At 39.5% G+C, this 23,495-nt stretch overlaps 1 protein-coding gene across 1 annotated transcript in view; it reads left to right on the top strand.

The window, feature by feature from the left end:
- The first annotated feature begins 2,027 nt into the window (after nucleotides 1-2,027).
- Nucleotides 2,028-23,495, top strand: part of itga11a (integrin, alpha 11a) — a 51,623-nt gene continuing 30,155 nt past the window's right edge. The window contains exons 1-8 of the mRNA XM_026162768.2: nucleotides 2,028-2,175; nucleotides 8,592-8,706; nucleotides 21,168-21,280; nucleotides 21,749-21,840; nucleotides 22,091-22,205; nucleotides 22,723-22,850; nucleotides 23,044-23,192; nucleotides 23,281-23,425. Coding sequence (XP_026018553.1) covers nucleotides 2,127-2,175; nucleotides 8,592-8,706; nucleotides 21,168-21,280; nucleotides 21,749-21,840; nucleotides 22,091-22,205; nucleotides 22,723-22,850; nucleotides 23,044-23,192; nucleotides 23,281-23,425 — 906 coding nt within the window. The 5' untranslated portion in view covers nucleotides 2,028-2,126. The remainder of the gene's footprint in view (nucleotides 2,176-8,591; nucleotides 8,707-21,167; nucleotides 21,281-21,748; nucleotides 21,841-22,090; nucleotides 22,206-22,722; nucleotides 22,851-23,043; nucleotides 23,193-23,280; nucleotides 23,426-23,495) is intronic.

The raw sequence follows: 23,495 nt of genomic DNA, 5'->3' as shown, positions 1-23,495 counted from the left end.
CAGCTTGGATTAATTCCATGGTGAGTTTGTCCAGGATTTCACAGTCTCGCATGGACCATTTGACTTTTGAAGATAGTGCATGCGTTGTGCTGGAAAGATATGCAGAACAGCTGTTGCCTTTGCTAAGAGTTTTATTTTACTTTTTTTTATTTATATGTTACTCTTGGTAAAACTGTTATTCTGTAAGTGTAAATTCTAACACGTGTTAGTTAACTTTATGCAATGAAGTGAAACATTTTTATTCTTTGTACCCACACACAGTGGCCAACTTGGTCGCCTTCAAGTTGTTGGTGGTGAGGCCAAAAGCAGTAACCATGGACCACAGCTCCAACAGCATTAAGACCAGATGGTCTGCTAACCTTTTATCTAATGCACCACAGGATATTGTTCACTAGTAGGGCAAGAATTGAAGCGGGAGACAATCAGCTTGTTAATGGTAGTAAAAGAGAGCCTAGCCCAAAATTAGTTGTTGATCCAAGTTCCTAACCTGATCTATAGCTGCTATTAAAAAAAGTAAAAGTAACATTTTCTTTATATAGCACCTTCCAGGATAAAAATCACAAAGTGCTTCAAAGAAGCTAAAACATAAAATAAAAATCAACCAAAAGCAAAAGATGAGTTTTTAGTCGATTCTGAGTTTAATAGGGAGCCAGTGCAGCTGAATCAGCAGGGGTGTGACATGGGAGTACTTGGAGGACTTGGTCAAAAGCTTTGCAGCAGCGTTCTGAACAAATTGCAGCTTGCTAGCTGCATTTAGTGAGAGGAAAAATTACACTGTGGATATAAGGAGCAAATATGAGCTTCCTCCAAAGGACATCTGGTCCCACAAACAGCTCAGAGTAGAGCTGGCTCCTTTTGGGTTTCTGGGCACCTGTCTAGAAAGCCTCCTGGACACCCGCTAAATGAGGTGTTTTGAGCACTGAAGAAACCTCTTGCTGGATCAGATTTATTTTAACAAGTAAAATGTGTCTGTAGCAGCAACTTTATTGCCTAATTGCTCGCAATCTGAACTGACTGTGCTTTGACTACAAGCTCATGGCTAGGAGTTGGAAAGCTTCCACCTTGTCAATCCAGGAGCCTCAAAAGGTAACACTTGGGAAAGTTTGCTAGCAACACTACTTAGATATGTTTAAGAAAATAAAATCTTTGGGTTTGGGTTATAATAAAATCTCTCCTCTATTTTCTGGGTCACCAGGGTCATGTGCACTGTTCCACTTTATTTAGGATGGGTTGCCAGTAAAGCACCAGAAGGAAATGAAGAATATATATAACAAATTTACCGCATATTGATGAGCTTACATTTGTAAAATGCCATAAAACAGTTTGGACCTGGCAGAAACTATGTTCCCTTTATTTAGAATACAGTTTAGCTGTGTGGAAACATAAACTCTTCGGGGCTCGACATGGAAATCTACCAGGTGACCACAGAGTGATTTCATGAAAGCTAATGTACACAAAATCTGCCTTACTGCAAAAATTAGATCAGTCTACATTCTGCATTTGAACATGGTTCAAGTGAGAGCACATGAGGTAACATACCAACCCCGCAATTACTTGCCACTGTTAATATACCTGTCAGTTTGTGGTTGTGCCATGATGATAGCATTTGTGCTGTCGAGTCTGAAAGAAGCGCATTTAGTCTTGTATTGAGAAAAGGAAAGGTGGTGCTGCTGGTGATTTACGCTATTTCCAAAGAATCTTTTGGAAATCAAGTTAACTCTAAAAATATGACCGGTTATTGTTTTTTTTAATATATGTTCGGAAACTAGATGTGTGTATCTCCTTTTCACCTTAACACCTCAAATCTCCAAATGTATGCTATGATAAAAACCCACATTCAAAAGTCCTCTACTGAAAACTCAAGTTAAATCATTTCAAAAGCATTTGTCAGGCCAAACAGAGCTGAATGAGTTTGTGAGAGACGGAGAATCCCTGCCCTGCTGTTTGTGTACCTCCTTCTTCTTCGACAGTCCCCTCCTACTTCCCCGAGATATAGGCAGCACTTTAACTCCGAGTCAATCAGAGTGGGATCTTTAACCGTGCGTGCCTCAGCCCACCACTTACACCCTCACAGCAGTCATCACTCGTACACCATCACATTGAGGCACGCTTGCACCGCAGACCATATGGAGTACTACAGCTTTCTCCTGCTTTGGATCTACAGCCAGCAGCTGGGTGAGTGAAAGTAGTTTATTGTTGTAACTATATATGTGTGCTTCTATCAGACTAATGTGTGGATCTAACCGCTTTTCCTCATGTAGCTTTAAAATAATAGAAATACGATGCTTATTTAATCGTACTGTGTCTCAATTGAGCAGCAGGAAACATTTCTAAAATAAAGAGGTTTTCTCTTTTTACTACATTAGATGACTTATTTTGTTAGTATTATGATATTGTATTTGCAAATCTGTGTGCTTTGTACTAAAGCAGCGAGATTTGAGTATCTTCAGTGGATGAAAGGCTATTTGTGCACATGAGTATCAAGAAACTGCAAGGCAAAGGTCATTTGCTTTACTGAAAGATACGCTGTCTCTTAAAGGTCCACAAAGAAGCTCTGTGTCACACTGGAAGCAGGCATGTTCTTAAAACTCGTGCCATCTTTTCAGTGTCAACTTTACAGAGACTGGAGAACTAGTGGTGCTCAGCCAGAAATGTGGTCAATTACCAGTGTAATCACTTTAGCAGCACCACATCCAGACAGGGTGAAAGAAACAGGATGACATGCATCAAATGCATGTACTTTTCAAAGCCAGACCTTTATTATGATTATCGTCTAAAGTAATATACAGTCCCAATGTTTAGTAAAGCTAATTAAATCAACCGCATCCTTTAAATGGCCTGTAGAAGCTTCAGTAACCGATGCAGGGCTGAAGATTTCTGTATGGTTACGTTTTGAGCTCAGTATAGTCACAATGCAGCCACATTTCCATAAAATTCTGGGCAACTTGTCACTGTGGCTGTACATTATGTTTTGCCTGTTTTTTCCTCAACAGAAAGGCATTATTCACTTCTTTTCAAACTATTTGGAAGAGGAAACAAACTGGTCTTTAATTTACAAGTTTGGTAAATAATGTGAAACTGAAGATTGGAGAAAAGGAAATGTCTATTGTAAATATTTGTATCAGTTTTGGAATTCACTGGAGCAAACCTCTGGATTGATGCCACAGTAATAGAGACACTGACCTTGTAGCTGGAGTCTGCGGCAGAAGATGTGATGTAGCGGGAGATGTTTTGGAAAGCAAGCAAGAGGCTGTGGATTACTGTGTGTGGCCTGACATGACTTTTGAAAGAAGATAACTTTAAATATGTCTATTTGGTTTGGATTTGATGAATATGAAACTTCTATTATGTATAAAGGGTGTAAACATGTCCCTTAGATTCACTCTGCCAGCAGAATATACAGTATGAACTGTTTATTTTTCTTTCTGTGTATTTGTGTGAAAAAATGACCTCATTTCAGTGTGTCCACATCCAAGAAACTGTAACAGGGTTTAATGGTTTGAAGACACATCTTGCCTATAATTAATGGCTAAATAATTTGTTTCAATTGCCCTCCACAGATTTTCATTTTACTTAAGTTCCTCCTTTGTTATCAGTGGACAAGACCTATAATTCCTGCAGGCTGATACCTACTTATCAATGAAAAGCCATTTCAATCCATTATATCTGTATTTAAAAGCTGCTCATGTTTTAGTTACAGTTAGTTAATGCTATACTGACCGATAGCAATTTATGCTCCACCTTCAGCTACAGAGATTTAGTCTGAATCCCTGTTGAGCCTTTTACCAACTCAGAAGGTTAACAGCCTAGCAGTGCCCAGTTGGCTCCTGTGTGCTTGGAGCATCTGGTTTTACACACCCCATGCCTCCCACAGTATTTGCTTTGGCATAGATAACAGTGAAATAAGGCGCCAAAATCTTTGAAAGTACATTGTCAACTGTGAAGTACCATGAAGTGTATCTTTCCAGAGAAACCATTGGATCACTGGAAATCCAGAATGGATCAATGGAAAGTCATTGCATCCTGTTTCTTCTGATATTTACTTTTATACAAAGACCCATGCCAAAGATATCGCTCCTGGTCATGTAACACCAGTCGGATGCTGTTTCCACATACACACACACATCAGAATTGATTGTCAGGATAGATTTTTTTTTAAATCAGCGAAGAAGAGGAGACGTCACAGTGCTGTATCATGCGCGTGTGTGTGTGTGTGTGTGTGATATGAGGATGTGTCCAAGCCAGCAGTTTGCACAATTCATCCAAACTGCTGCTCTATATCAGCGGGTCTGCGGTGGAGCTCCAGCGGCTTGGTGTTGGGCCAAAAGCAGCAGCAGACTAATGTGAGTCACACCGGCAGCCACCGGCCTGAGGTTTATTTATCTGGGCAAAGAAACCGGTACACAGGAAACCCAGGAAGACTCTGACCTTACGTTAAAAGCTGCTAATATTACTGAGAATATTAAATTGCTTTGCTACTTTAGTGTCTTTAAATGGAAACTGGATGATCTCAGTTCTCATGCTTTTTACCCTGACACTTCTCTCTCTGTTCTGTGCTGCCCTGGGTTCCTTTGCTAGTTTTTCTTGTGACTATGTCAGTAACTTGGGTGTACTGCTGGATAGCTCGCTCAAACTCGATAAGCAAGTGTCTGCTGTAGTGAGATCTAGCTTCCACCAACTGCGCCTTATCTCTAAGGCTAGGCATTATATTCCGCATGAGGACCTGGAGAAGCTTATTCACGCTTTTGTGACCTCCAGGTTGGATTATTGTAACTCCTTGTACTATGGTCTTCCCTCTTCTCTTCTTCTTAGACTGCAAACAGTCCAAAATGCAGCAGCCCGCCTTTTAACTGGTACCAGGAAATTTTGCCATATTACCCCTGTCGTAGCTAGCCTGCATTGGCTGCCCATAAAGTACCGTATTCAATTTAAAATATTACTTCTTACTTTCAAAACTATTAATAAATTAGCGCCAAGTTATCTTAGTGAACTTCTCAAACCACATACTCCTGCTAGAACACTCAGATCTGCCACTCAACTACTTCTGACCCAACCCAGATCTCGACTGAAGTCTCGGGGTGACCGTGCGTTTGCTCTGGCTGCCCCGGTACTGTGGAACACCCTTCCTCTCGACCTCCGCGCATCTGATTCCATTGCACTGTTTAAATCACGATTAAAAACCCACTTATTCAATCTTGCCTTTCCCTCTAGTTAATATTTCTTTTATGATTTTATATCATGCACTTTTATGCTCATTTAAATTCTTGTTTGCTCTGTACCTGTTGCTTTCCTATGTATTAGTGACAGTTATCTGCTTGCATATTTAGTACTTGCTTTGGTCCTATTTCTATTATCCTCCTCCTATACTCTATTTTACTTGTTAAGCACCTTGGCATACCCTTGGTTTTTAAGTGTGCTTTATAAATAAAGTTTATTATTATTATTATTATTATTACAAGGACTGTGAGATTATTAGCTGTAATATTCCTTGCTTCATCTTCAGCCGAGATAAGGAGAATAATTGCTTGCATTGCTTATTCACCAGATATCAGAACAGAAAATATTCTGTTCTATTTTATAATTAGCCCCCCCCCCCCCAAACAAAAAGCAAAAATAACTATAAAATGATGCAGCACCTTCTGATTTATTTCCACACGGCTCCATCCCAGTGACTTATTTTCAACCTTGTTTGCTGAATATGTTTGTAGCTATATAGAAACTTTAAGGGGACGTTATGGGATAGGGTGAAAGAAGAGCTGGTCGTGTGCACCATTCGTGCCACAGGAAATGAGCAATGTGGCACATGTGTCAATATTTACTTGAAGAGTTTGCGTGGCAGAGACGGCCTTTCACTTTAAGAGAACTTTTCATGAAGCAGAACAAACAGTCTACGGTGATGCCAATCACATTATGAGATACTTGAGGTCACTTGACTGAAAAAAATATATGAATGACTTATTCATTGTGTAGCTGGGAATCCAAGCGTAGCTGTGGTAGAAGTGTGGTCTCAGTTTATTTATTTTTTTATGTTTATTTTTTTTAAACTGCCTGCAGTCCCCAAACTGTCAGTTTTGGCCACAGTTTACAGATGCTTGATAGGGAACCGGGAAAGCAAATATTTAGTTTCATGTGTGTTTAGACAACCTATTAACATGTCCAAATATTCACTATCTAAGAAATGCAGACAAATTCACATTTCTGTAGAGGGGCCATTTGTCTTCGGACTCAACATCCAGCCTCTCCTCTACATGTCAAAGCACCAGCAGAACTAAAATCTGTTCTGCTGTGTTAAGCAATGTTAAAGTGGTAATTCTGCAGTATTTATGATTTAAGAAAAATGCAATATTTTTATAATATAGAACATCTTTATAAATTACAAGCAATTCAGTTGTTATTCTGACAATACTTGTGATGCTATTCTTTATCCTTTTTAAATTTGGAGCAGTGGCAGAATATTGACCACTTAAATTGATGTCTTCAAAGTGGTTTCTAACGTAAAGTTTTCCCTAATTTGCTTTAATAAAAGAGTTCACTCATTAAAATGGTCCGTAAGCCAATAAAACAGCTTTATGAATCAGCAAACAGACTCCTGCCACACTTGCCACAGCTGCGCTGAGGCTCTGGGTGACCACAAAATTTTGTATTTTGCTTCCAAACCAACACCTTGATACTTTAAAAAAAAAAGAAAAAAAAGAATTTGAACACGTGAATACCCAACAGGTCCATCTAACATCCCAAGAAGATCTCAGAGTTTACTTTTTGAAAGTGATGAACAGTGAACACTTGTTGAGAGGTGTATCAAAGAAATGTACACGATGTTAGACCATGTGATCAGCTGCTGGACATCCACATAAACAGATACATTGATGCAAGTGAAGAGAAAAGATTCCATGGACCTATTTTCTCAACCATTTATCCACTTCAGGATTGGCTGGGGTGCTGGAGCCTATCCCAGCTGGCACAGGGTGAAAGTACACCCAGGACAGGTCACCAGATCACTACAGGGCTAACACAAACAAGGCAGGCAACCATTCAAGCTCACATTTACACCTTTGGGCAATTTAGAATCACCAGTTAATGTAATTAGAGTGCAAACATTTGACAGTCAAATGTTGAAAGGTTTTCATTATGGCAACATCAGATTAAAAATAGTGTTAAGTTACAGCAGCAGCAAGTTTTCTCTCCCTCTCTTTCTCTGTGAGTCAGCTGTCTTGAATTTTGAACTGTAGTTTCTTATTGAGTAACTTTAATTGAACATGTGTCCAGCTTTGTTGCACATTCCTTCACTTGAATTTATCAAAGATTTCCCAGACAAAGAAAAAAACGTCTCACTTGGCTCAATGTGACCCCAGAGTCTCATTCATGGGGAATGAACTGTGAGTGGTGGTTTTTTGCTTGAGTGTGAGAGACTTAATAAACCCTACAGTGTGAGGACAAGAGCCACAAAGTAAGAAGTACAGAGGTCTGCGGTGGTTAAAAGATGAGACTTCTGAGCTCTCAGCTCAGTGTTGCAGTTCCAGCTGTGAGAAAACACTTTAATTTTAAGGAAACCTCTGTGTCTCATTAAGCCCCAAGCGTGATTCAATTTCCCTCCTATGTCCTTCTCTTTAGGCGATGGTTTTTCCCTAAAACGTGACTCGGTGTAGTTTTGGATTGAGGATATCAGTAACATGTAGTGCAAAGGTAAATGTGAGTCCTGAACTTACAGTAGCTGAAATATTAATCGAGCGAAAAAAACTGAGCAGGGTCTCTTCAGTATAAAGTATAGCAGTTAGCGGAAAAGAGCTCGGCAGCAAATTATGCAGAAGACGGATGAAGCGAGGGAGATGAATTGAGAGGAAAGCAGAGCTGCATTACAGTTACGTTTTTTCCCTTCTTTGTTGCCAAAAGTAACGTTTCGTCACCTCCACAAAGATCCTCCTCTTTCATGGAAATTTGAAGGCCAAATCTTACTGTCAGCATTAATAAAATATAATGGGTTAAGTTAGTGACATGCAAAATCTGCTTTTGCAGAAGACGTTTTTATAAGATGCCTAAAATGTGAGAAAAACTCGAGTGCACATGTATTCTTCCTGCCCTCAGATTGCATCCGAGTATATTTCACCGGCTATTAATTATAATATCAATTTCAATTGCTTCTCTTCATTTTGTCTTCTTCTACTTCACCTTAGACTGACATACTGGTATTAAGTAAACAATGTCTGTCAAGTATGCCCCATGGAAGTAAAAAAATGTGCTATGTTGGTGGCCATGTTGACACACGTTTAACCAAAACTCCTCCGGGTCTGCAGATGTCTAATGGAAAAGTGTCAGTCAAACATGAGAGACAGCTCAGTTTATCTGAATAATATTTGTTTCGTTAGGAGGGAAGTCTGTGTTTAGGCTAGAGCAGGAGACTTGGGATTATTTTGAGGATGAGTAAGGAGGACTTTGCCGCACTTTGTTGTATTCAGGCCAGATGCTGAGGTTCAGCACAAACATTTACCATACAATCTAGATGTTCTATTTGGATTCAACTAATTCCATTGGAGATGGTATTTAAAGTCCTGCTTATATCGCTGCTGACAAGACTTGTATTTTCTTTTCCAAAGGGTTCCACGACTGCTTTAACATCGACACAAAGAAATACAGGATCATTAAAGGCCCTAAACAAGCACAGTTTGGATACACTGTTCAGCAACATGTGGCTGCTGGAGGAGAAAAATGGTAAGGACTCATGTTATTTACGCACGGCGTCTTTGCAAAATATTACAGCTTTTTCATGTTAAATTCTCTTTACTGATGTTTTGTAGCTTGGCAAATATTATATCTTTCAAATCAAGCTGTTGGTGAGTGATAGCGAGTCAAGTTTAGTCCATGTGACAGGAGGCCTGGCTTTATTTGTGTGTGATATACATCTTCATCAAGTGGAAATCTCATATATTGACATTATGATGGTTTCTGCTGGTGCAATGGCTACTTTTATTGCACTGCAGAATTTTTACTGCCTTTATTTTATTTAAAATATCAGTATCTCCTACTGTAATGCATATTTTTAGCCTGGTATAAAACTGTCAAACTTCACCTTAGTGATCAGTTGCTAAGATTAAGAGTTCAAGGAAATAATGACTGTAAAATACTTGCTGACAAGATGTGGAGCTGAGAGACAGCTGACTTGGCAAAGATGTTGGGATGTCTCTATTTTTTCCCTGTGTAAGCTAGTGATCTACTGCACCTCTCTTGTGGTGGTTTCCTCCCAGTAATTTGTGCTTGCAAATCAAGCTGTAGCTCTGAACCGAATACCTCACATTCATCATATTACCTCATAGCACAAACTCCTGATGCGCACTAGGCCAACTGGCACCACGTGGTGGCCAGAATTAGTTTCTGGCATTTCCAAAATATCTTTTAGCCAGCACTGTGCTGGCACCGTGCCATGTTCAGGTTTTGCTTCTGTGTATGTGTGTGTGCAACAACCATTAGTTCTGTTTATGTAGATATATAATTATATGTCCTTTTTAAAAAGAAAACTTGACTTCAGTTGCTTCCAGAGTCCTTCACCAGAAAATAACGAGTGTGACGAATTTTATGAAATGCTTTCCATGACCTTGTGGGGATAGGTTAATTGGATAATCCTAATTGCCACTAGGTGTGAATGTGCGAGTGAATGTGAGTGTGAACGGTTGTCTGTCCCTATGTGTTAGCCCTGCGACAGACTGGCGACCTGTCCAGGGTGTACCCCGCCTTTCGCCCTATGACAGCTGGGATAGGCTCCAGCGCCCCCCACGACCCTGAAAAGGATAAGCGGAAGCGAATGGATGGATGGATGGATGGGCTTTCCATGACCTCCCTTTCAGTTTTCTGACAGTAACCTCCTGCAGTTGTTTAAATGATGACAGCAGAAACTGCAACATTGTAATAGTGAGACCGCATTTTTTATGTTGACCTATAGAGCTTTACATGTTTAACATTATACGTTATAATTCTTATAATTAATTCCCTTATTATGCTTTTGTGACCACACCAAATGGACGTATTCTCTCCCACAGAATACACTGATGTTTTGGAGTTCATGCTTTTCTTACATGACGTATCTTCACTGCAGCCTTTCTCTAAAGTGTTTCTGAAAATGTGCTCTCTAAATATACCCCATTATTGAATATACCCCAATTATTAAAGCATATAAACCCATTCTAAGTGCAGACATTTAGTTCATTTTCAGGTTTTGAGGTTCGTGTTTAGACTTTCAAATCCTGTTATTTATTTGAAAGATGATTATTTATAGTGTCATGGTCTCTTTTCCCTCCTGCTGGTTCTGTCTAGTCAAAAAATCTTTGCCCCACATATACTTTACATTGGAGCAGCATCACACACATAAAATGACTGCTTTGCGATCTTGACGCTGTTTTTCCTTTTTTCTGTGTGTGTGTGTGTGGGATGCTCAGCATTCACCTACTCATTCAGTCATTCATTCATTTTGCCTTGTTGTAGTACAGCAGTCGGCCACAAGGCTTAAATGGCAAAACAGCAGACTAGTAGGTCATGTCCTGCTCTTCCAAAGTGTGGGCACCAGTAAGTTACTGGGTTAATCAAAACCTAATCTCACTACTGTTGCAGTACAACGCATTAGGAAATTGTTTCCAGTTAGCTCAATCAAAGAGCAGAACTGAATTTAAATACCTGTGTTTTTACTTAATGGTGATACAATGGTGTACTTTTTTTTTTGTACTTTTTTCATCCTCTACTGCACGTCTTCTATGGCAGTCCGGCATGTGAAGCCTTTAGTCTTGTGCATGCATGGTTCATATAAAGCTGTTTTACAATATTCCAGGTGGAAACAAAACTACCATCTTCTGCTTCTTGATAAAATCACGACTCAGCAACTCAGCAAAGCTAGAAGCTAACAGAGAGCTTTGGACTGTATGTGTCCAATCAATGGATCTGCTCATCATTATTATTATTATTAGCAGTAGTCGCAGTAGTAGTAGTAGACACTAAATACCACTCCTAATTTGGTGAAGTGTGCAGATTTCTATAGATGCCTTCTCAGGGATTTAGTGAAGTTACTGTAACAATACTGTGTCTGTGTATTGGCTACTGTCTGTCTAAAAAACGCTGTGACCTGCAACTTACTAAAGATATTACGGTGAAAAGCCAACTTGTTTAGCAACCATGCCAGTCGATCACGTCTACCAGAAATGAAAAGATCTGATGAGATTGACACATGTGGAATAAAGGTCAACAGACCTGTCTGTAAATGTCTGAGAACGAGGTGCAAACAGTGTGTAAACCACATACAGCAAAATAGAGTTGAGGGGATTGGTATTTTGTCACTGTTAGGTGTTTGTGCATCTAATATAACACATATGATGAATAGAAATTGGTGAAAAGTGTGCAGGTTTCGGTAGATGTCTTTTCAGTGATTTGGTTACTGTAACAATACTGTTTCTGTGTATTGGCTACTCAGTCTACTGTCTGGCTGAAAATGCTGTGGCCTGCAGCAGTAAGTGTTCCAGTGTTTTACTCAGTTATGACTCGTCTGTCTGTTCACCAGACATCTTACGCATCCTGTTGAATTTCGGTTTTAAAAGACTGTTTAGTCAGAGCAGCAAGAGTTGGTGTGTGATCAAACAGCTGTGCACTTATGCAAGACTGTCTGTGTATATTTGTATGTGCATGTGGGAGTGTGTGCACAGTACATAGTCTGACAGCTCTCAGCTGGATGCAGGAATGTCGCATGAGCTGTGGCCAATGTAAAAATACCACTTTAATGAGAGCTACAGATCATTAAAACAAGTTTAGATTACGTTATCATTTTATCCACACTGACTTGCATACATGAGTTCCTAGTTCCTCTATGCAGTTGCTGTACATCTGTAGGGTGATTTCTGGAGTTTACCTCCACTGAATAAATTTGACTAAATCCTTGTCATATCTACTACAGTATATTGTCACTGATGCCGTTTTCCTTATCTCTGGGTTCCATGTATGTATAATGTTCAGAATGAACTGCTGATTGCATGGACCTGAAATCATGTGAAACTGCTTTTATTTAGTATATTTACACATGTGGTTTAACATTTAACATTTAAATAAGTCAATTAAATAAACTACACACATTCTGTAAATTGCAATGGATTGTTCCAGATCATTTATGCTTTTTAGGCTTCCAGTTTCCCTTCAACTGATTTCATGTCAACTAGGCTTCCAGGAGAACTAGACTTTTTACACTTACTGACAGGGCCCGTGAGCTTGTGCGCCAATCTATAGCACAGTTAACTTTTCCAGACTTGACTGAATTCTCATTCCCTCAGCTGTGAATGTTTGGATAGGAACAGGATCACAGCTGGAAAGTGACTCTGTGGGGAAAAAAAGCCTTTTATGACCAAAACCTGAAGTTAGGCAAGAATGCAGCTGTATTTAAAAGGCTGTACTTGAGAACCAAAATAGAATAGTAGACAAAGATATCTGCTGGTTCTTTGCATTTAGGTAGGTTATTATCACAGCTGATAGCAAAGCTGGTATTTTCTTCAGCTTGTGAGTCTTTGTGTGCATGTCATTCAGTTCCCTTCTGTTTGTGCAAAATCACAACAACCCTCATCTCAGGGTGCTTTATATTGTAAGGTAATGACCCAACAATAATACAGAGAAAGGCTCAACAATCACAAATCACTGTAAACAGGCAGGCAGCTGGTGACAGTGGGAATGAAAAACTCCCGTTTAACAGGAACAAACCTCCAGCAGAACCAGGCTCACAGCTGGGCGGCCATCTGGTGTGACTGATTAGGGCTGAGGGAGACAGGCCAAAAGACATGCATTACTTACATTACTTTGGTCAAGGCTTTGTTAGCAAAATCTTAATTTGGTAGCTACCATTCAGTGTCATTTAATGTTGTGAAAGGGTAAATTTGTACTGTCTTTTCTAAATCCTTTGGATCCAATGACTCAACTAAGCAGTGAGTAAAAAGGAAAACCAAAGAAAGTTGAAAAGGATAAAGAAGTGAAACAGCAAACAACAACAAAGCAATGAAAAGAAGTTCAAAAGTGACACAGGATTCAAACAGCACTCTCCTGGTCAACAGTCTTGTGAATTATGTCGCTTTAACCACATCCTATGTGTTATTCTTTCAGACATGAGTGTTTGCCCTTAGTGTCCACTAATATTACCTTGTTCCCAAATGGCTTTGGCAAAACTGCAGTTGGAATGACAGCTAGTTGGGAACTGTTACAAAGGCACTTTTAAGAACTTTGGCAGGCCTCTCTGTCTGTCTGTAGACAGATTTTGCCAACAGATTTTGTCATAACCATAGAAAATAAAGCCACGAAACGTGTCGTCTATGGTCAAGATCAAAATGAAGGCTGGTTTCAAAAATAATCTCCAGTATTTAAGAGGCTTTAACCATTGGAGTTATTAAAATGTGCAAAAGTTGCGAAAAGTCCTCTTGAGTTTTAAGGTTGTTTTATTTGCCAAGTGTTTACTGTAAAGGACATTATTTTGCCCAACAACATTTATTGAGGTCTGTGCATTACTGCTGATGGAGCTACGGAGGAAAGGGCATGCACCATTTCTCCACATGTCTGCTCAACGGGGTGATTTAAACACCCTGCCACAGCAGGCACTCATTGGGTTATTGAAATGAGGCCACATTACCTCCAGTTGGCAAAGAGCTTAAGTCTTTGAATCTGATGGGATGCACTAACCTGCATACTTGTGCCATACACTGCAGAGGCCCCCCACTGTCTATTCTGCTGTTTATTTTACTGTAGTTATATCAGGTCTGCTCTTTTGAGACCTGACATCTACTCCTCAGCTCAGTTAGAAACATAACTACAGAGTGTCTGTGAGGGCTTTCACCTCTGCTTTAAGTAGTGCTTCTTTTATTTCACTTGTTGTGCAGAACTGCACCAAAAAAAAGGTTATAAAAGAGAATTCAGTGTACCTACTTTTGATTCAGGCACTAAAAGAACACTATGTTATTACAACTGTTAAAGGTCCATGCTATGATATTCTTTGGCTTTTTACCTGTTGGCAACTGATGGATTTAGCCACATGAAAAGTACAAATAAAGAAAATAAAAATAGTGGCAGTAGATGGGTCATTTTAGCTGTTGCTAGGTGATTGCTAGGCATGTAATCCTAAACGAGATGGTATTGTCATGAAGTCAAAAAAATATTTCAGGTGCATAAAGGTTAAAAACAGGTGATTTAAGCCAATTGGTACGTAGTCGCCAGGCAATCTTATTGCGTCATAATATGCAACGCATAATGCAGCAATAAAAATTATATATATATATATGATAATTCAAAAATCAATTAGATGTTGTTGTTGTGATGCTTTCTTAAGGTGTTGTAGATTCAAAAATGTTAATAAGAGGTCATTTTAACATGATATTTTGTTGCTAGGCTGCATGATGATGTCATGATATGTGATAGATAAAGACCTTCAGGGTGAAGATGAAGATGAAGCTATGTGCCAAATTTAGTTGATCGGTTTCTTATAGTTTAAGTAGAATTAAACTTCAACATGACCCAGAATGAGTGACTGAGCCTATAGACTCAGCAGGAAAGTGTTTATAAAAGGTCGAGTCCTAAAGCTGTTTTCCTGTAGACATCTGTAGGACTGGAAGTCTTTTTGAAGTCACAACTTTTGCAATCTGGTGGCCTTCAGATAGAATCCAGTTTAAGGCACTTCCACATTAGCTTAATTTTTCTGAACCAGAAGAAACACAGATATTTTTTACTGTCTATAGTTGTTATATATGTGTTATCAAACTTAATTTCTGTATATAGTATTGCAGAATGTATCTGTTATGTGACTAGGAACAAAAACACCCAAAATAAAGAACAGAAATAGCATATTGCTCCCTATTTATAGTCCATTAACACCAAGGTGTTTAGTTGAAAATTAAGCTATTGGAGAAGTTGGATATTTTTATCATGGCGCTACAGAGTGAAAGGCTCAGAAAAAAAAATTGCATTTGATCGTGAGGGCAAAATTTAAATGTTCAGTTTTCACAAATGTCAACCACATGTTTCCAGAGGAAAAGTTACCACCAAATCCATTACGATTCATCATCTGGGAACCATAGTGTCTGCAGACAAATTTGTAGTTTTCAGATATTTAGATTCAGTTATATGTTTTGAGTTTTTTTGCCTTTACATTGTCAGGGAATGATAAATGCCTGTAAAACAAACATGTATAACTGTGGTCACCATTTGATCATCTGAATCCCCAAACCACAATAGTGCCAAGTAAATATAACAATAGCTTATTGAACAACTGAAAATTTGGACCTGCTGGTTATGCTAAGACAAGTCCTCACAAAAGTCAGCAAAGTTTGGTGGAGTCCATAAATATCTGAGCCAAATGTCATCCAGTCTAATCCATTCAGTAACTGTTGAGATAATCCATTCTGGTGGAAAAAGGTGGATGTGGATGTTCACTCCCTCTCCGTACTTGAGGACAGTAAGTAAAAAAAAAAACTATTAAGAGCTTGTTAATGTCTCATAATCCTCTGATTACTGCTACCGTCAACTCAATGCTCCCAGGCAGAGCAGATATGGGAAATAAATGTCTTGGAAAAATAATTATGTGACCATAACAATCCCCTCAATTAATGAGGCAGCACTAACAAAAGGAAACATATCCTGTTAATACCAATGGACAGAATGTGATGAGCAAGCGTGACACTGGAGTAGCACACTCATGTTTGGGGCATGGATGTGGTTTCACAGCAAATACATCTCCGCCTTCCAAATATGAAAAAAATGACCACATTAATGACAGGCTGGGCTTGGGGATGGCACTTCCTCAAACCCCCAAATCCTGTATTCATTGGTAACCATGGTAGAAAAGCTCCATGTGTTCATTTTGGGTCAAATACTTTCTTTCATCGTCATTAGCATTCTTGCTGTGATGATGAACCAAAGCTAGCGTTTGACCATAATGAGCTCCTGAACATGATTATTTGAACAGCTTCTGGTGAAATTCAGGAGGTCCTAAGGCAGGCATCCAAGTCAAAGGCAACAATGGTCCCTTTTCATCAAGGTAGATGTATCCTGACCTGAACTTAAGCTGCTGTGTCTCCACTGGCCAAGGGATAGCAATATCCGAAGTAATAATCGTGATATTAATAGCTATGAAAATATGAGCACTGCTGGAGCCCCTGTGGTAAAATGACTTCCAGAGTCTGTGAGACTTTTAAAGTTGGCTTCAGGAGCAATAACACTGAAGCTTGATCCCATATGATGTCCTCTTTGATGTGCAGTGATGGACTGTTACAACAACATTTCCTCTTGTCTGCAGTCGCTGCTGTAAAATGTCAAATCACAGCTGGTGCTAAGTTTTTAGTGATTGTGCCCTGATTGTACAATGTGGCTACAGTGAATCTACAGCTGCCCAAGAAGAACTTTCCCAACTAAAGCTCACAATCAAACATTCCCACCACAAAGTCCGGTTCAGCTTGGGAACTTTGTTGTCAATACAGTCAATTAAGTTAATACAGAAGAATTGTGTTAATTGGGAGCTAGCTTCCCAGGTGAACAAATACGAATAAAAAGGAAAAACACAAAAAATGTAACCATTACTTTTCATTTCTCCAAAGGACAAACATTGGGTACTTTTTATATATTTTATAACAGATTATGTAGGAATACTTGCAGGATTTCACTTTTTTTTCTTTTTCCTCCACATTGCAAAGCTATAACATCATGACAATGTGATTGTTCAGTTGCAATGTTGATCTTAGATCAACTTTATTATGATGATGTAGGAACAACACCAACATGGGGATATCAGACACATGCCACCCATCCATCCATTTCCTTCCTTTTATCCAGTTCAGGATGGCAGGTGTTGCTGGAGCCTAACCTAGCTGCTATGGGATAAAAGGCTATGGCTATTTTAAAATCACCTATTAATATAACCCATGCATTTCTATGGACTGTGGGGGGAAGCTGGAGAGAAACCTCGCAGACACAGGAAGTATAAAACAAACTCCACGGAGACGAGCCAGGCAGTAGATTCGAACCCAGGACCTTCTTGCTGTGATTGCTGATTGAGATGGTAAATGTGCAGTCAAAGTGTTACAATGTTGTTATTAATGAAGTGCCTAGTAGTGCAAGCCTTTGATTCCCACTGAAATCATGGACATCATGTAATGTCAAGTACTGGAACAAGGTAGAAAGTCTGACAATCATGAGCCTAACCTCAAAGTACTTAAGCTAAAGATCCGTCCTCGTTTAATTGTGAGATTTTGGCCTAAAGGTCCATGCAGGAGGTTGATCCTGCTCTGTTTTTGCTATAAAGTGGTGTACGGTATCTTTCCTTTGGGGCACCAAAGCTGTTTTTTGCCAGCTGCTTTGCCTGTTATTTTCACTTGGACTGAAATGTTGTTTAATTTTGTCGCAGACTTAGAGAATTTTCCGAAGCCTTTCCAGGAATGTGAGTATTTTAGGATACAACCTGCCTTTTAATGCCCGAATTAGTTGAGCTCAGGAAATCTGAGTAACAGTAAAACTGTAGGTATTTGCCACTAATGCTGAGGGTTTTTTTAATTCAGTACTTTAGGTTTGATTTATTTGTGGAGTTTAAATAAAACTGTCTCGTGTAAACTCCAGTGTTATCATGGCAGTGTATGTATTGTGAAATTTTGCTTCTGACTGGTGCTGTTCAGGTTTTTTGCAGGTTTAATGCTGTACATAGTGACTCTGCTCTGCATGTGAAAATTAAAGATTGAGCTAATGGCAGTCTGAGGTTAAATTATGTAGAAATGATGTGCCATTAAATCTAACACAATCATGACAGTTAGAGATACTGAAAACCTAAAACACCCCAATGCTTGACTCTAAGAGATCATTAATAAAAAATGTTGTCGAGCTGACACGTTTTTTTGTTGTTTGTTTTCATTTGAATCACCCCCCTCCTCAAAACAAGGGAGGGGGGTGATTTTCTTTTACATCATTATCTCAGATACCAGATATTTTACATTCGGCAGAGGGTGTTTTATAATAACAGAGGATTGAATACAGTGGTCCCTCATTTATCGACAGGTGAAATCCGTGAAGTAGTTAACTTATTATAGATGTTTTCAGGCTGTAAAACCCCTCACTACACACTTTATACACTTTGCTCAGACCGACTCTCAAAGTTCAAACCTTCGTAGAAAAATAAGTCCAGAAATATAGAATGAAACCAAAGACACCCGCGGTTGCCTTTGATGGTGCAAAACGTTTTGTTGACATTGTTGTTTGTTGGGGAGAAAACTTACAAAAATACAGTACAGCACGTCACAGTCACACTGCTAGCGATCAAAGATTTATGTAAATTTGACAAGCTGAACGCATTCTGTACTGTACAGGAGACACGAGATTGGCTGTAGACCATTGTCAATCAATCAGGACGCAGAACACAATGCGCTGTACAAAAAAAAGGATGCAAAATTGCACCCAAAAAAAATCCTCAAAACAGCGAGGCCGCGAAAGGTGAACCGCGTTAAAGCGAGGGACCACTGTATTTATGTCACAGTGGAGTTAATATTGTAACAGGTACACAGAAAGCATCCTTGTCATTCCTTTTTTAATCTTTTTCACTCGCAATGACCAAGGCCTTCTTGTATTTTTCTTTTTCTTCAGGAATATTTCTTTAGTTGTCTCTTGCATTTCAGTCTTGTATCTGACAATTTCTTGTGTTTTGTTTGTTAGACCACTTCACACTGCCCTATGAATCATTCGAACCTAAAAAAGGCACCTAACTCAAGGGATGAGCCAGTGTTGCATCTACACATAACAGACAACTTAGCAGATAAACCCATTTTGTTGCTAGCAGACTATTGCAAAAGCACATCTTCTCTTGCCATTTTATTAAAGATACAAAAAATGCCAAAGATACCAGAAAGGTGAACTATTAGCTAAAAGACATGGTGTGCAGTGTGTGGGAAATGAGATGTGGCTCAAAACTTTTGCACAGTAGTATATATTATCGTAGCTATAAACAGCAAGCCTTGATGGATAAAACTTACCAAATGTTAAGTTAAATTGAAAACAAAGCCAGTCAAACAAACTTTGGTTCAGAAATAATGTAAAAACTAACAATGAAAAAGAAATGGTCCAAAATGGAAATCTTGTGCCAGTTTCCTGGCTGGAAATCAGCGGGAATATGCCTCCACGACACCTCCACCCTCCGTTTGTGGATTGTTTTGCTCTTTCTTATAGCTCTGCTATATGAGGGGGGGGGCTTCAGCAAATGGGTCACATATAAAGGTAGGAACAAGAAACTGATATTGTTGTTTACCTTGGAGGACTTGTTGGAAACTCCTTTGATTTATAGTCCTCCTTGAGATCTTTACGCCCTCCATCAGCCCTGAAGAAAAATCACCAGATAACTTATATTCTCCATCAAATGAAGTCGTCTAAAACTTTTTAGTGACTTTTATTAGACCTCACTGACCCCACACAGGAAACCTACTGTGAAGTCAAGTACAGGAGTGACTCCTCACAAACATTCGTCATGTGAAAAGAATCTTTGGCACTCAGCACTGTTCTTTGAGGACATCTAAATTCTGTTTAGTAATGTGACAGCTCTCAAATAAGTCAGTTATTCCTCTCGGACGTCCCAGTGAAACCATTACTGTAGCAGTGATTAGACCTTAGCGTTAACACATTAACATTAAGACGTTCAGACTTCAGCAAGTCTCCAAATCCAAAGACACTTAGCAGGAGTATTAAATATTTGCGCGGTCACCTTTATTGTCCAAACTTCTGTCTTTTTTGTATTACCCAAGCTGTCATGAGTTTCTCAGGAGAAACAAGTAGCCCTGTTAGTTCAGCCTGAGGTTTACTTTAAAAAAATGTATTCAGCTCTGTGGATACAGCCTTTTCTGGCTTCCTTCTTGGAAAACATTATTTAAGTTTCTCTATTCATTCACTCTCACATTCACACACTGGTGGAGGCAAACTACAGTTGTAGCCACAGCTGCCCTGGGGCAGACTGACAGAAGCGAGGCTGCCATATCGCGCCATCGGCCCCTCTGGCCTTCACCAGTAGGCGGTAGGTGAAGTGTCTTGCCCAAGGACACAACGACCGAGACTGTCCGAGCCGGGGCTCGAACCGGCAACCTTCTGGTTACAAGTGAACTGCCAACTCTTTGAGCCACGACCGCCCAAGTAGCTGATATTGTGCTAGCTGCATAATCAGAGGCATAGCTTGCAAGGCAGCTTACTCTTTGGAGCATTTGCTCAGCAAGGGTTCCCCGAAAAGTGACAAACTCTAGACTCCAGCAGCTTTCAGTCACAATAAGAGAAACTAGCCCACCCAAGGGTCTAACCTTAGTCCACTCTCTCCAGTTGCTGCTACTCTAGCCTTCACTATGTGAGAGAGAGTCTTGAATAATCTAACTTTTAAGTAAAGTGCACTTTTTTTTTTAAATTTTTGTCAGTTGTTTATATCATACTGTAGTGGTGATGAATTGGAGGGGTCCCCTAGTGCCCCAACAAACTAAATTAACGTCACTGAGTGTAATGCAGTTGTTTCTGCCCTGGCTGCAGTTTGCACTTTACCACCATGGTCTTTTCCTGCAATAAGAATAATGTTCACGTCTCCACTCTTCAAAAGTTGTCTTACATGTTATAAAGCATAAGCAAGGGTTTTGTTTCCTTTGCTGTTGCGTCGGTAGTTTTGATTGTCACACAGTGAGCCGTTGCAGCACGTAGAAAAAGCGATGCTAAAAACTACGATAACGTCTGAATATGAATGGCTTCTAGCCTTGCTGTTGAATTTGATGCTATGTCCTGCAGCAACTTGAGTGTTTTGATCAGATTCTTAAATGCAAATAAGATCATTTCCTCCTATCGTTACTGAACCTGCACCTCTGATGTCTCTGTTGTAAAGATATTGCTTATAAGCAGTGACTGGTTGTACTGGCCAGCTTCTAGGTGTGACTGCGTGGAACTGTTAATGATTATGAGACGGGGCAGTGCTGGATTAGATTACACGTAGTGACTTCCATGGAAAAAAGAATGATTAAGCATTTTAGGTCAGCCCATGTGTTTTTTTTGTTCCTCTTTGATGTTAACAGTCACCATCATATTCCCTCAGAAAGTTGCTTACTGGGCAAAAATAAGAAAGTTTGATGTTGTTGCTGTTAAACATTTAAGTGACTAACTTTTGGATTCTGTTTTTTGTTTTTCAGGTTATTAGTGGGTGCCCCGTATGAAATGAACGGTGCTTACCAGACGGGGGATGTTTATAAATGCTCACTGAGCAAACGAACCAACGGCAACGGTTGCGCCAAGCTCAATTTAGGTGCAGTATTAAAAACACCTCTTCATTTTTACAAGAGCATCACGAAAAGAGTCCAAACATTGACAGGGACCATCATAAATGCAAAATGAATGCATGCTTTGTAAAGCTGTTTACCGCGGTTCCTGCTTGCTTTTCACCTCATGTGTCAGTAAACATCATGATGACATGTGTCAGACAGAAATGTGGGTACCATACCATGCATTCCACATTTTATTATTTTTTTAAACAGTTTATGTGCATTTCCACTTGTGTGATTTGCCGCAAAATGTTACCACATGCCTCTTCATACGGGTTGCACATGTTGTGCTTGTTAGGTACTCACAAGAAGTTTCATGAAGTAAACATTTAGATCTGAGGATGTAGATGTTGCTGACACAAACCAAAGTTCCAGATTGTGGATAGCGTATTTCTTTATGTGTGTTTGAAACAGTCCATCATAGATCTCAGTGAAATTTATTTTCCCTCAAGGAAGGATATCTCTGACAAACGTATCAGAGCGAAAGGACAAGATGAGACTGGGAATGACGCTTACATCTAACCCTAAAGACAACAGCTTTGTGGTGAGAGCCCCTTTAAAAATTAGTTATGTTTTATGAAATATAACAAACAGTAATGGCCTGCTGCTGCAGAACTTTTTGAGCGTGTAAGAACACATAAGATTGCAGTTGTCCAAATAAGGGGGAAAAGAAAAACTTCCCACAAGATTGTCTTTTGATTACATGGTTTTAATGCTGCTGTTCTTGGCATGAACCTTGCTTTTTGTATTATGCTGAGGTCAATAATCTTGCTTGTATCAATGCTTTCTTTCAGGCCTGTGGACCATTATGGTCGTATGAGTGTGGAAGCTCGTACTACAGCACTGGCATATGCTCCAGAGTCAATGCAAGCTTCAAGTTCTCCAGAACAATCGCCCCTGCCTTTCAGAGTACGTTTTTAAATGATGAGATTCATTGATCAATCGTTTGCTCTTGTTGCTCCTGTGCTTTGGAACAATCTCCCGATTGGCATCCGGGCATCTGATTCTATTCATTCTTTTAAATCACAGCTTAAAACATATCTTTTTAAACTTGCCTTCTCCACCTTTTAATTGCTGGTTTGTTTGTTTGTTTGTTTGTTTGGTTGCTGTGACCTATTGACCTCTTGTATTAATTCCCTCCTATCTTTCTATTGGTGTTTTTTATTATGGTGGTACAGCTTTTATCTTGCTATTACCCATGTGCTGTAGTCATTCTTATTGGTAGCTTTTATCTATGAACATAACTCCTTATTTTTATTTATCCGTTATCAATGTTTGAACCTTTTATTGTTTTATGTAAAGCACTTTGGTATGCCCAAAGCTTTTAAATGTGCTCTATAAATAAAGATTGTTGTTGTTGTTGATGGTTTTAAGTCTCTGCAAAGGATTAGATCCTTATCTGGGAGCTTGTACCTTATCCTTCCAGGGTGCGAAACCTACATGGACATAGTGATTGTTCTCGATGGCTCAAACTCCATCTATCCCTGGTATGAAGTGCAGGCTTTTCTCATCAACATTCTTCAGAAGTTCTACATTGGGCCCGGTCAAATACAGGTTTGTACAAAAACAAACCAAAAAAAATACTAAGAGAACGTATGTTAAACAGATCTACATTTTGCTCTTCGTTCATAGTCTTTAATGTATTTTATGTTGTTCCGTGTTTTTGTGTCCTCAGAATTATGTTTCATTAATATGAAGACGATGTTTTTGTTGCTATAGATCACTGTCATTGCATTTCTTTGTGTAGGTTGGAGTTGTGCAGTATGGTGAGAAGGTTGTCCATGAATTCAAACTCAGTGACTACAAATCAGTAGAGGAAGTAGTGAAAAGGGCACGCAGTATCGACCAGCGGGGTGGTGAGGAGACCAACACAGCTCTTGGCATCAACACAGCACGGTACAGTAACTCCGTTAGTCCAAACGAACACTTCAGTAATCCTCCGTTCTGTACTGCATTTTACTAAACATAGTAAACATGTTTACAGCTCCCAAGCTTTCAAACACGGAGGACGACGTGGAGCCAAGAAGGTGATGATTGTGATAACTGACGGAGAGTCACATGACAGTGCTGATCTCCAGCAAGCCATTGAGGACAGTGAGAAGGACGGGATCACCCGTTATGCCATCGCTGTGAGTCTGCTAGATCAGTTATTGAACTGGATTACATGGCTTACAGTTGAGGTTGAACTTGGTTTTCTGA

This window comes from Astatotilapia calliptera, chromosome 1 (assembly GCF_964374335.1).
Source record: "Astatotilapia calliptera chromosome 1, fAstCal68.1, whole genome shotgun sequence".
In the NCBI taxonomy this organism is placed as follows: domain Eukaryota; kingdom Metazoa; phylum Chordata; class Actinopteri; order Cichliformes; family Cichlidae; genus Astatotilapia; species Astatotilapia calliptera.
This window is presented reverse-complemented; position numbering and strand designations above follow the sequence as displayed.